The sequence below is a fragment of the Hypomesus transpacificus genome, chromosome 23 (assembly GCF_021917145.1).
Source record: "Hypomesus transpacificus isolate Combined female chromosome 23, fHypTra1, whole genome shotgun sequence".
Classification (NCBI taxonomy): Eukaryota; Metazoa; Chordata; class Actinopteri; order Osmeriformes; family Osmeridae; genus Hypomesus; species Hypomesus transpacificus.
Genome location: NC_061082.1, coordinates 4107477 through 4120691, shown reverse-complemented (window position 1 = coordinate 4120691; position 13215 = coordinate 4107477). Strand labels below are relative to the sequence as shown.

Sequence of the window (13215 nt, the reverse complement as noted above, 5' to 3'; positions counted from 1 at the left end):
ACATTCAAAAAGTAAGTATGGGTAATTTAAGACAATGCAGTAATTGTTTCTCACAGATTCCTCTGGGAACAAATCACACACTTACACACAGAATTTAGGCTAAATTTGACAGGGTCAGTTACAGAGATTGGTAGTTACTCCTCTAAGAAGTAGTGGGTCAGGAATGTTATAACAGTCCTAGTACCTAGTGTCTGCAGAAGGATACTTGGGAATAGGAAATCTAATCTTGGATTTAAGGTATCACGCATACTGATGTTGTTATGAGTAACTAAACAGCAACAATTATTTTTAGATAAAACCATGGGAGAATTTGAAGGTTTTACCATTGGCGAGGTTAATCCAAATGGGTAGACCAAGACTTACACATATATAACCTTATTACTATCTTAAATGATCATGAATATCTATATATTGTAACTGTTTGTGAGTCGCCTGCCAATAAAACAGGTCGCGGATTCTTAAAAAAAGAATTTGTACTCTGTCAACTTCCGGGCACTACCGGAAACAGTTGGTGTAGTGAGGAAGTGCTTTCGCTTTGTGAGTGCACAGTGGCAGCGTGTCTTTATGATCATTTTAAGGATGCTACCGGCAATAAATGTGTAAAATAGTGCATTAGAACACTTATCGTGTTTTTATATTCAGATTTCCACGATTGATTTTCACTTTTACCCACGCATTTATTGGGTAAGTGGAGCCTGCTATCCAGCTAATCACCATCGTTAGCTTGCTAGCCAGTGTCTCTTTGGCTATGGTCAGCTAGCAAGCTTCTAATAAGCTACATTGCTACAATAATAACGCAACGAAAACCTAGCGAGTCGCTACACACTTGTTGTCCACCCACTGAGCTTGCATTAGCACCATCTAGCCAGTACTACTACGCATTCATTAACTTAACGACATTTTTGGGACAGGGCTAAAGCTCATGTTTAACTTAAAAAAAATGCCATCTGCTTGCTGATCATGTCAGGTTATTGACTAACTTTACATGGCTAGCAGCTAACGACAAGTGGTGAGTTTATCTAGCTAACGCTACATGCATGTGACAGTGCAGAATGTAATGTGTTATGTACGCAAATAGTGAGGGAGATCGGGGAGATTGCGTGCACAGATGCACAACAGTGCTGGCAGGTGCTCGTGCTTCTTGTGTCATCGTTTGAAAAGCGCCGGGGATTTGTCCTGACCACGACTGATATTTACGACCGTAAAAAGTAGTGTGATCACTTATGTTGGTTTCTCTTTCAAAGACCAGGACAAAGGAGCAGAGTACTGCTCCGCAAGGGTGACCCTTGAACCTCTAACCATTGAGCATGATGGACCGCAGGAAAGCCTTGACCATCTCACTGGAGGTGGACAAGGGTGACGATTCCATGGTACGTTCTGCACATGCCTATTCCCAGTGTAAAGCGGTAATTAAGATTCGATCTCATAGATGAAGTCAATAATATTGTAAAATTTTTGTGTGATACAGTAATGCTATCTAGCTGATATTAGTAGTGTAGCAAAACAACACAGGGTTCAAAATGACCAATATTTACTTGTCCTTCGAACAAGTGAGTGGACAAAAAAAAAATGCAAAGGGAATTCAAATGGTCTATCAGAGATAACCAAAGTTTGGTTATGATGCTTCAGTGCATTGCTGTTTTGGTTACAGCAAGTTTTTGTCTCGCAACCTGCAGCACGCTTTCCTCTCCTCTCCTTGATGTCCACTGTTTTAAGTGTTGTGATTCTCAAATGACTATATGAGTATAGTAACGGCTACTTACCCTTTTGCTTTTTAGATGGGAAATCCATTCAAAATCCACAAAACACTCCTTTCCACACCGCCAGGGTGTAGGAAGGTAGAGGCACAGGTAGACTATCTCCACTGATAACTTCTTATTGGGACAGTTTTCCAGCCACAGGTTGAGCCTAGGATGTTGTTTCTGTGGGTTATTTTTGTTTTTTTTACCAGGCTGCATCTCACACTGGGAAACTGGCCCTTCTGGGTATTTCGGAGAATACATTTCCTCATGCGTGTTCAGATATGTATCCTGAAGCTCCCCTTTACCCTACCTCATGTTCCATCCTCTTCTCTCTCTCTCTCCTCATTTCTCCCTGCCCTCCCTCCCTCCTCCCTCTCTGTCTCATCTCTGATTATTCTCACAGATCCACTGGAGCCGGTTAGGAGGGCACAGGTCCAGCCTCCAGGATCCACAGCAGGAGAAGGGAGCAGTGTTAGGGGATCACAGCCAGGGGGCGCTGCCACAGTGCCACATGCTCACGTAAGCAGGACTAACTTTGAAGGACAGCTGTGTTTGTTTCCACTGCTGAATGTCCCATGTGTTTCAGTTGCAGTACCCCAAACACTCACTAGGCGTCTCTCTCTATGCATAAACAAGCCATGTGAGGGCCGATCCCATAGACCTGCTGCTACTGCTAGGCCTGGAAGGCTTATCTTAGCAACACAGGACACACTGCTAGGACTTATCTTTTCCGGCCCACCTGCGTGTTCGCCCTCTGCGCTGCCCCAACTCAGAGCTGACTATTGGTCAACTAGCTGGCGTATAAAGAAATGTGTAATGTAATGTACCGTAAGTCGCGGCTAGTGAACATCGCAGCTGGAAGGAGGGAATGTGCCGGAAGCGTGGCAGAGCTCCGGAGGGATCTGACCGGGTTGTGTCTCCCGACAGGCAGCCCAGACTGGTCCTCACCGACGTCCTGACCACGGATGTCGGGCGCACCTACCTGCACAAGAACAGGCACGGCCAGGGTCCCAAGGAGACAGGGAGGGGGCGGGGGGCTGGAGGGAGGAGGGCTCGAGGGAGGCCATCTCAGTACAGCAGAGAGACATGGAGAGGAGGAGGAGGAGGAGAGGAGGAACCGGGAGAGGATTGGAGGACATGCGGCGTGACGGAGGAGGGATACAGAGACGGAGGTGAACCTCCAGGCAGCACCAGACCGCCCGGCTCGCTGGACCCCGCTGCCCCGGGGCGCTGCGCCCAGAACGGGCTGAAGAGGAGGGCCTCGCTCCCCGCTGCAGACCCCCCCATCGGGCCCCATCAGGAGAGGAGGAGGTAGGCCTCCCCAGGCCTTCTGACACCACACACTCCCCCAGGAAACTAGAATGGAAGGGGGTGTTCTGTTTTGAAGGTTTTTTTTGGGGGTGGTGGGGAGGGGGTCTTCTGCTTCTATAAAATGGAATGTGTTTGTTTGGTTTGGCCTGCGTCTTTTTCTGGCACTGCTTGTTTCCCATGTGGGTTACAACTGGACAGGGGGGGGGGTTAATGTGATGCATTACGGAATGCTAGCACATCACAGCTCGTGGTTCAACAACTGGGTTGTGTGTGTGTGTGATTTCCTTTTCTTCATTCTTAGGTCTTTCCATCAAAGGGCGTCGGAGGAGGAAGAGGAGGTGGTGAAGATGGTGATCGTTGGAGAAGAGGGAGTCAATGGAGAGGAGCAGAGATGCAGTCACACAAGAGGTGGGAGACCTGAACACATGAAGATTCTGTCTCTCTCTCTCCTCTGTGGAGGTCATGTGACCTGATGCTGATCCCAGACTGGCTTCTGGACTTCTGCTTTAGTGTTTAGCAGCTCTACTCATGCCTTTTTTCTCTTTGTGTCTCTCCATACCTCTGAAATGGCTCCAATGTATTTCTCTCTGTCTCTCTATCCCTCCTTCTTACTCTCTCTCTCTTTCTCTCTCCTTCCCTTTCTTACTCTCTCTCTCTCTCTCTCTCTCTCTCTCTCTCTCTCTCCCTCTTACTCTCTCCCTCCCTCTCTTCTCTCTCCCTCCCTCTCTTACTCATTCTCTCTCTTTCTACCTCTCACCCACACAAAAGCACACACAATAACAAGTGTTCTCCCAGTTGGAAAGGGTTTGTCGTAGTCCTGGCCTCAAGTCTGAGGTAAATAAACAAATACTGAGCTTTATAGAGCAGTTAAAACTAAAAACCTGCTGAATCTGCTTTCCACCACACACACACACACACTCATTCTTCTAGGGAGAGTAGTTCCATGTTTGTTGTGTGTGTGTGTGTGTGTGTGAGAGAGTGACTGATTGTGTGTAATGTGTCCCTGCAGACCGTGACGTGTCAGAGAGCTGTCGTTCTGGCCGGGGGAGGAGTCAGGGTGGGCCTCTCAGGGTGCCGGAACTGTGTCCCCCACAATTAATCAAGGCCTGGGACACCGATTCAGGAAGTGATGCTGAAGGCAATGAGGTAGTGTCAAAAAAAAAAAGCCAAACCGTGTCACGAAGCAGTCTCCCTTCAGTTAGGGTCACTTTCAACTCAGAATGGAAATAAGGTTCAAAGCATTTTTGGTCGCTGAAATCCATTTGAAACTGACCTGCTCTCCTGGTGATCTCTCCCCCCCCCCCTCCACCCTGCTGTCAGAGCCACGAGCTGCGCTGCAACGGCAGGCTGCAGGTGGGAGGGCGCGGGCTGGCCGGCCCGTGGAGCTCCAGGAGGAGCGTGCTGCGTCTGTCTGGGGAGGCCCGGAGGCCCGAGGCTGGGCCTGGGGCTGGGGCTGGGCCCACGGAGGGGCCCACGGAGGGGCCCGCCAAGCGCCTCCGCCCGGACGGGCAGGATCCCTCCGACCACCCTGGGATAATGATGCTGACCACGGGGATGGAGGAAGGTGCTGGGGCGAGCCCGGGGCCTGGGGTCAGAGTGGGGGTGGGAGTCAGGGGGAGGAGAGGGACCCTCGGACAGAACCCCAGCCTAGACAGGACCTCCACACCCAGCACTGCGGAGCCCAGTAAGTGCAGTGTTACACCTCACACACACACATGTTCCTTTGCCTCCCTCTCTTTATCCCTTCCTCTCTCCTTTTTCACCTTGTTTATTTATTTTATTGAATCAAACTCAGTCCTTTCTGCTCACCTGTGTGTGTCTGTGTGTGTGTGTGTGTGTGTGTGTGTAGTTGTCCTGTCTAGTGATGACGAGGAGCCCTCAGGGGGGGCCCAGACGCCCCAGTCTTCCTGCAGTTCCGTCCTCCAGCCACTGGGGGAGCTGGAGCCCCAGGGCAAGCGCCCAAACCCTCAGAGGGGCAACAGTCGGATGCGCAGGACCACTCCAAAGGCAAGTCTTGACCTTCGGAACAACGGCTTGATTCTTTACAGTATTGATGGATTTTACTATGCAATGACAGATTCTGTGAATATATCTCCTCCACCTCCACCGAAATAACCTCCCACACTGAGAGGAGGTTCCACAGTCAAGGGCCAGCCCTCTAGGTGTGAGGTGTTAGTGAGGACCAGTCTACCTGGAAACAACAGCATGTTTGCTGTAAAGCAGTGATTAGACGCTCTTTCCAGGTTATGGGGGCAGCTGTAGACCCAACACTGTAGGTCACCAGCTTCACCTCGCTCGAACCCTCTCTTTCTCTCTGTGTGTGTGTGTGGGTGGGGGGGTGAGGTGTGTGTGTGTGTGTGTGGGGGGGGGGGGGGGGTGTGGGTGTGTGTGTGTGGGGGGGGGGGTGTGTGTGTGTTCAAATCAGAGATCGAAAGTAACGAGGTCCAGTTCTTTGTTACCGTCCTTAAGTAGATTGTTCTGGTATAAGTACACAATTTACAACTCTTTACTTTCACTCCTTGTCAATGCGGCCTTCTTTTTCATTTCCAGCAAACGTAAGCTAGTCTACCAAGCTACCATGGGGCAACAAGAAAGATGTTTTTGCCCAAAAAGTGTTTTGATTTTTGTTTTGGAGAATGATTGAAAAAAATTATTATTGTGGAAAAAAAGGTTTAGAATGTTTTTCTTCTTCTTCTAGTTGATTCGTGTGAGGGTTCCAGGGTTCCCAGCCCCCTCAGCTCCAAGGTCAAACAGCTCCAGCATCCAGGCCCTGCCCTTCACTGACCTCTACTGTGGGGGGCTGTGGGCTCAGGCCAGCGCAAACGCCACGGTAACAGAGGCGTACACACACACAGACACACACAGGCAGGCTTTCACACGTTCAATATCGCTCGGTAACAGACACTCAAACCTTTACGTTTGTCTCCTGTAGATCTCAGCCAAGAGAATCACCATCCCTCTGAAAGGTAACGATGGCCTAACCCTTTCAGCTCTCCTGGGAGCGTCACCACAGCTCCCTCTCTCTACCTCTCTCTACCTCTCTCTCTCTATATATTTATTTATATCTCTATTTATATCTCTACCTCTCTCTCTCTCTACCTCTCTCTATATATATTTATTTATATGTCTATTTATCTCTCTCTCTCTCTACCTCTCTATATATATGTATTTATATCTCTATTTATCTCTCTCCTCTCTGTCTCTCTCTCTCTCCTCCAGTGGCAGATCATGAGCTCGCCCTGGGAGCAAGGATGGGTGTGCGGATGTGTTAGTGGCTGAATAAGCATGAGAGCCAGTTTGCATGAGAGGGATTGAGTGTGTGTGTGTGTGTATGTTCCCCTGTGGCCTGCCTGTGACCCTGTGTGTTCACTGTCTTGGAGATCCAGTAAGATCCTCCTCAGGGTTCTGTCTGCACACAATGCTCTGCTTCTAAACCACCTCAGATTACTGGGCTATTTCTGCATTATGTCTGCGTTTCTGTGTGTGTCAGGATAAGAACCCTCCGGTATTAGTGAGCCTTCTCACCTTCCTCTTCCTGAAATCCACCTTTGCAGATTAGCCACAGATTAACCTCCTGATTCCTGAACTATACTGTGTTTCTGTCATGTTTGTGTCTGTCAATCAATATGTTTTTAAGTTGAAACTGAGGGCTGTCTGACTCGCTAGCTATCTGATTGGCTGGCTGGCTCACTATCCAATTGGCTGGCTGGCTGGCTCGCTAATGATCTGATTGGCTGGTGGTTTGTGTGTCTGGCTGACCGTGTTGGGGTGTAACCCCCTCCCCTGTGTTCCCCAGACGGGCGTGGCCAGGTCCAGGTGGTCCTGCAGCACCCAGGGCTGTGGAGGTACAGCGTGTGGGAGCAGGAGGACCTGAGGGCCCGGGGTCTGGCCTGGGAGGGGCCCCCTGGGGCATGCTCCCCACCCCCCACCCTCCTCCTCCTCTACCTCTCCAATGCCCAGGCCCTCTGCGTCCAGAAGCAGCTCCGAAAGCTCTCCGTCAAGCCTGGTCCTGCCTCCACGGCCGGTGAGGCTCCCGAAACGCTTTAGATCCGTTTTTATTTTATCAGGCAATCCTAGTTACATTAAGGGGATGAATCTCTGTAATTGTGGATTTTTTTGTGTGCGTTTCTGAGGCCTCATCCCTTTTTTTATGTATGTGTGTATGGCACTTATTTGCTTTTCACAATGTATGCTTCATGTTTTGGCTACCCACAATGTTTTTGGGGCTCGTTCTCGTTGTTTATGATCATTGACCTATGCACTTTGTAAAGCTCCCTCTTGGAAGTCGCTTTGGATAAAAGCGTCTGCTATATGAAGAAATGTAAATGTATGTGCAAATGTGTGTGTGTGAGCAGAGCAGCCCAGTCCCTTCCTGCTGCTCAGTCTGTGCTCCTCACTGAGCGGAGTGGAGGGCGCCCTGTGTCGCTCTGTCCTGGATATCCTCTGCCTGGGCACGTGGCCCTACCAGGCCTCCTGCAGCTCACCCCACGGCCACGCCCAGAGCCCCGGCCTGTCTCTGGAGGAGAGCCTGGAGCTCATTACCACCAGCGAGACGGACGACCAGCTGCTGCTCCTGCTGTGCCGCACGGACCGGTCCGAGCCAGAGAACCAGGACCTGGTCCTGGACACTGTCCAGGTCGGGGATGAGGAACCAGGAGATGAGGCGCCGAGGTTAGACGGAGAGAAGGAGACGGAATCACACACACAGCTGGAGATGGATTTAGAGACCCACAGCCAGGCTAGCACCCAGGCTAGCACCCCGGCTAGCACCCAGGCTAGCACCCCGGCTAGCACCCCGGCTAGCACCCAGGCTAGCACCCCGGCTAGCACGCCGGCTAGCACCCAGGCTAGCACCCAGGCTAGCACCCAGGCTAGCACCCCGGCTAGCACCCAGGCTAGCACCCAGGCTAGCACCCAGGCTAGCACCCAGGCTAGCACCCAGGCTAATGCCCAGACTGAGCCACAAACAGAACTACTGACAGAGTCGCATGCCGAGTCACAGATGGAAAGACTGAACCCAGAGGGGGACAGGGTAGAAGCTGAAGCTGCTATAAAGGTGAGCGATAAGAATGGATCATTGCTTGGCTAGGAAGAAAAGACGGAGAACAAAATATGATGTTTAGTGGAAATATTTCCCCCCGTAAGTAGCACATGATCATAATAGACATCTCCTTGCTAGGCTCGATGATACAGAATATACCAGATCCAGTCACTAAACTCCAAAACATCTTTGAGTTAAACTTCGATGATTAATTATCACGCATTGCTTGAAACTCATCCTGTTCTTGATTCCGACAAATCTTTGAAACAGTGTTTTATTTAGATTATTTGGTGGTAAATCTCTATAGTAGTTTGAAGGACATTTCAAGCCTTTTCAGAAGGCCTAAAATGAACCCCCCCACCCAAAAGCAAGCATTTCTTGAAAACATGGCTGAAATTGTGCTACATTTGAACTGAAACCATGTCATTAAGAGGCCCCTCCCCTTCCTGTATGCCCCGCCCACAGGAGGGTGTGTCCCTGCCCAGACCCGTGTACACGCTGTGCCACCGCAGAACAGGAGATTCCTACTCTGTCTCCCTCTGCCGCAAACCAGACGACAGCTGGAGCCGCTACAGACACCGTGGGCCGGCACGCAGGCAAGTCGCCCACTGTGACCTCACCAACATGGCCGCCTTCTACATTCTACTGAACTGCCATTACTTCCCCAACATTACGGTTACATTTGAGTTCATCATTTCCTCCTTTCTCACCCCCGTCTCCCTCAGTCTGATTCAGTTCCCCCCTCCTCCGACAAAGGGGGGGATCACCGTGGCGATGGAAGACCTAGAGTGTCTCAACTACGGCCAGTTTCTGAATGACGTCATCATCGACTTCTACCTCAAGTGAGTGACAGTTGCAGGCATGAGACCCAAGGCATACATCGGTTCAGTAGACTGTGTGTGCTGACTGGACCTGTGTGTGTGTCCTCCAGGTATCTGGTCTTAGACAGGGCTCCGAGCGACGTGGCCGAGCGTTCTCACGTCTTCAGCAGCTTCTTCTACAAGCAGCTGACACGCAGGGACAACGCCAGCGAAGACGGCTCCAGCGCCACGTAAGACTGTGTGTGTCAGAGACAGACAGAGAGAGACACAGAGCGACAGAGAGAGAGACAGAGACAGACAGAGAGAGACAGAGAGAGAGACAGAGAGAGAGAGAGAGAGAGAGACAGAGAGAGAGACAGAGAGAGTGAGTGAGAGGGAGAGAGGGAGGGAGGGAGTCTCAGGTAACATCCTTCTACCTGGGTCCTCTCCTCATCACTCCACAGCGTGTTTACTACATGTTTACTACATGATTACTACATGTTTACTACATGATTACATGTTTGGATCATGTTCTTTCAGTGCACGACAGAAGAGGCACCAGCGAGTGAAAAACTGGACTCGACACGTTGACATCTTCAAAAAGGACTTCCTGTTTGTGCCTGTCAATCAGGAGTGAGTAAACAAATTCATGGGCTATATTTGTGGCTCAATAACAACATGATGTTGAATGCTCCTAACGTCTCTCCTCTTTCTCACAGAGCTCACTGGTACCTGGTGGTCATCTGCTTCCCCGGTCTCGAAGAGCCCCAGTCCGAGGCATGGGCTTGCCCAGCCTCGCACAGGGGACCCAGGGAGGAGAACTCAGGCGAGCCCCAGGCTGACCAGGAGGCCTCCGTACCCAAGAAGGACGTCAGCGAGGCACCAGCCCCAGTTACAGGCGCCAGCAGCAGCCAGGATAGGCAGATGGGTATGTGGGACTTCCCCAACTTTTCACCAACCTCTCCACATATGGAGCCAGGAGCAAGTGACCGAAAACAGGAAACAATAACACAATACCAAACCGGGTTGTTTAGTTCAATTAAGAGAGTATCAGTCACATTCCATGCACCCTCAACTACTCCCGTGGAGGGATTGCATCTGCAAGGAAAACCAGAGAAGCAATGTGACAGGGCGAGGAGAGTTGCATCATCAGGGTGAAGGATAGGGGATCTTTTCATGTTCTGTGAGTGAGGATGGTGATGGTGGTGGTGGTGGTGATAATGGTGGTGGTGGTGGTGGTGATAATGGTGAGCGTTCTCTACAGGTGTTTTGGAGAGCAGCCAGACTGAATCCAATGTGCAGTCTCCACCTAGTCCTCTGGTAAGATCTCACCTCCTTCCTGACCAAGCCTGAAACTCATGCTTTTAGGGGTCCTCCGCACCTCCCTCCTCTCCATTCCTCTCTTTGTCTTGTTCTTTCTTAGTTTCTCTCTTTTTTCTTTTCCGTCTCTCTAACCGTGATGCTTGCTCATTCCAGGACTGCACACAACAGACCTGCCACAGAGAAACCGTTTGCAAGAGGTGAGTTAATAGTAGTGGTATGCAAACGTTGCATGCTAACACCAAAAAACAGGCTCCAGGGTATGAACAACATATGTTTAGGTCCAGAGTCTCAACTTGAGGTGCATGCTACACACACACACACACACACACACACAGGTCCTTCCAGATAGAGTTTTTGTATTTGAGGTGTGATGATGCTCTCTTTCTTCAGACCCTGTATTCTCATCATGGACTCCCTCAGGTTCTCTCTCCACGAACGCGTCTACAAACTGTTACGGGAGTACGTGTTTACTTTATCTGTGTGTGTGTGGGTGTGTTTGTGTGCTGGTGTGTGTGTGTGCTGGTGTATTGACGCTGCTGTGTGTGCAGGTACCTGCAGTCTGAGTGGGAGGTCCGCAGGGGCAGGGAGAGAGACTTCAGCTCTGAGCAGATGAGAGGCTCTCACTGTCGCGTCCCCCTGCAGGACAACAGCAGCGACTGCGGCCTCTATCTGCTGCAGTTCGTCGAGAGCTTTCTCCAGGTGACAGGCCAGCTTCCTCACACACACACACTTTACACACGCATGTATAAACACACACGCATGTATAAACTCACACGCCAGCCTACTTCCTTCAACCTACTACTTCCTGCCTACTTCCTCAATCTCGCACACACATAAACACACACGTAAGCATAAACCCGTGCACACACACACACACACACCCTAAAGCTCTCTCCCTCCTCTGTCAAGGATCCCGTGGTGCACTTTGACCTTCCCCTGCGCCTGGAGCTCTGGTTCCCACGGCAACAGGTGCGCAGGAAACGAGACGAGATCCGAGATCTGGTGCTTCGCCTATACAGACTCCAGAGGGACAATGGAACTCTGGGAATTGTAGGCAGCTAGGAAACTGTAGTCACTAAGCATCGGGCGTTTTCTTATAAATTTGGCTCATACTGAGCAATGGACATTTCAGAATGTGATCTGAAGTTTTTTTTACTAGTATTTCGATATGCTTGTATAGTTGTACTTCCAACTTGACTAATAAGATTGGATTTAGACATATGTCTGATGTCAGTCGTACCCTGTGTGAGTAATTTACGGTTGGCTTGTTCACCCGTCATAAATAAAATGTAGGAAATAAGACATAAGAAGCACGCATGAAGAACTACGGGACAGTATTAAAGTTTTTTGTTGTTCAACAAGTTTGTGTGAAGCAAATGCCTTGCTGAGCGCTGGGTTCCTCAGACAGGTTAAGGTGAGTCTGAACTAAAGGGGTCTTTTCTGAAGCTCAACTCCACGTACATGTCTTAAACTGGAACCACATTCAGCCTTGACCAGGGAGACACGAAACATCCCAGAAGAGACGTCCCACATTCATGCATTTGATCCAGAACCACATCTACACCTGGTATCACGTCATGCTAATATTCCAAGACTTCTTGGTGCCACATGTAGCCTTTGTACAGAACAGCATCCATCCGTGTTCAGGCTGTATGTTCAGAACAGCATCCATCCGTGTTCAGGTTGAATGTTCAGAACAGCATCCATCCGTGTTCAGGCTGAATGTTCAGAACAGCAGCCATCCGTGTTCAGGCTGTATGTTCAGAACAGCATCCATCGGTGTTCAGGCTGAATGTTCAGAACAGCATCCATCCGTGTTCAGGCTGTATGTTCAGAACAGCATCCATCCATGTTCAGGCTGAATGTTCAGAACAGCATCCATCCGTGTTCAGGCTGAATGTTCAGAACAGCATCCATCCGTGTTCAGGCTGTATGTTCAGAACAGCATCCATCCGTGTTCAGGCTGAATGTTCAGAACAGCATCCATCCGTGTTCAGGCTGTATGTTCAGAACAGCATCCATCCATGTTCAGGCTGAATGTTCAGAACAGCATCCATCCGTGTTCAGGCTGAATGTTCAGAACAGCATCCATCCGTGTTCAGGCTGTATGTTCAGAACAGCATCCATCCGTGTTCAGGCTGAATGTTCAGAACAGCATCCATCCGTGTTCAGGCTGTATGTTCAGAACAGCATCCATCCGTGTTCAGGCTGTATGCTCAGAACAGCATCCATCCGTGTTCAGGCTGTATGTTCAGAACAGCATCCATCCGTGTTCAGGCTGTATGTTCAGAACAGCATCCATCCGTGTTCAGGCTGTATGTTCAGAACAGCATCCATCCTTGTTCAGGCTGTATGTTCGGAAGTGATCTTACACAGGGTCTGATGCTGGTATTAAAGGGGCAGCAACCCACTTGTACCTCAATTCTGCTTGTAATTTTTTACTTTTGGCTAGTATTTGTATTTTTTTCCCAGGAATATTAATCTTATGTAACTTTTTTTTTTTTATAAATATTTTTTCAGTTTGTAGGATGTTTATATTGAAGTAAAAAACCATGGGGTTGGAATGTCATCTATTAAAATTGTATGTGGACAAACATTTTCATGTCTTAGTGTCTGTTTGCATGTATTTTTTTATATTGTTTTAAGGTAGCTGTTGAACATTATTGAGTAGGTGACTTCTTCCAGCCTCCTGTGGTATTCTGGGCGATGCAGGCTGATGCTTTATAAAGGTTCACGGGTTTGATTCCAGCCCTGGGCTTTGTCCTTCATGTTCTCCCTTCTCTGTCTCCCCAACATTAGCCATGGTCTAAAGCAAAGCAGGTCCCCAATCGGTCCATACCACCGTCTTTAGAAGTGTCTATTGGTTTGTCTGGAGGATGACAGGAGGGGTCAGACCTCTGTGACTGATCCACCCCCACCCCCCTCACCTAGAATGGTACAGTCCAGATGAACACTGGTCTCTTTTTAAGAGAAAGGCTCCATTTAGTTCAGTCTCTGT

At 49.5% G+C, this 13215-nt stretch overlaps 1 protein-coding gene across 3 annotated transcripts; it reads left to right on the top strand.

The window, feature by feature from the left end:
* Positions 1-504: 504 nt before the first annotated feature.
* senp7 (SUMO specific peptidase 7) lies at positions 505-12813 on the top strand. Of its 3 annotated transcripts, XM_047046976.1 has the most exons (24): positions 505-684; positions 1245-1370; positions 1779-1850; positions 2146-2261; positions 2670-3053; positions 3355-3461; positions 4063-4199; positions 4374-4737; positions 4903-5060; positions 5752-5883; positions 5986-6019; positions 6273-6308; positions 6850-7077; positions 7409-8109; positions 8560-8690; positions 8820-8936; positions 9026-9145; positions 9435-9527; positions 9614-9822; positions 10159-10214; positions 10371-10414; positions 10608-10676; positions 10766-10916; positions 11127-12813. In XM_047046976.1, the coding sequence occupies exons 2-24, from the start codon at positions 1308-1310 to the stop codon at positions 11277-11279; spliced, it is 3675 nt and encodes a 1224-aa protein (XP_046902932.1). In that variant the 5' UTR covers positions 505-684; positions 1245-1307; the 3' UTR covers positions 11280-12813. The 3 variants fall into 3 exon arrangements, with proteins under 3 accessions (XP_046902932.1, XP_046902934.1, XP_046902933.1); XM_047046978.1 differs by lacking the exon at positions 1779-1850; XM_047046977.1 differs by lacking the exon at positions 6273-6308.
* The last annotated feature ends 402 nt before the right edge of the window (positions 12814-13215 follow it).

Coding starts and splice junctions, on each gene's coding strand:
- senp7 (XM_047046976.1), top strand. CDS start 1,308: ATGATGGACCGCAGGAAAGCCTTGACCATCTCACTGGAGGTGGACAAG. Junction 9,146..9,434: donor GAAGACGGCTCCAGCGCCAC/GTAAGACTGTGT, acceptor ATGTTCTTTCAG/TGCACGACAGAAGAGGCACC. Junction 10,215..10,370: donor AGTCTCCACCTAGTCCTCTG/GTAAGATCTCAC, acceptor TGCTCATTCCAG/GACTGCACACAACAGACCTG.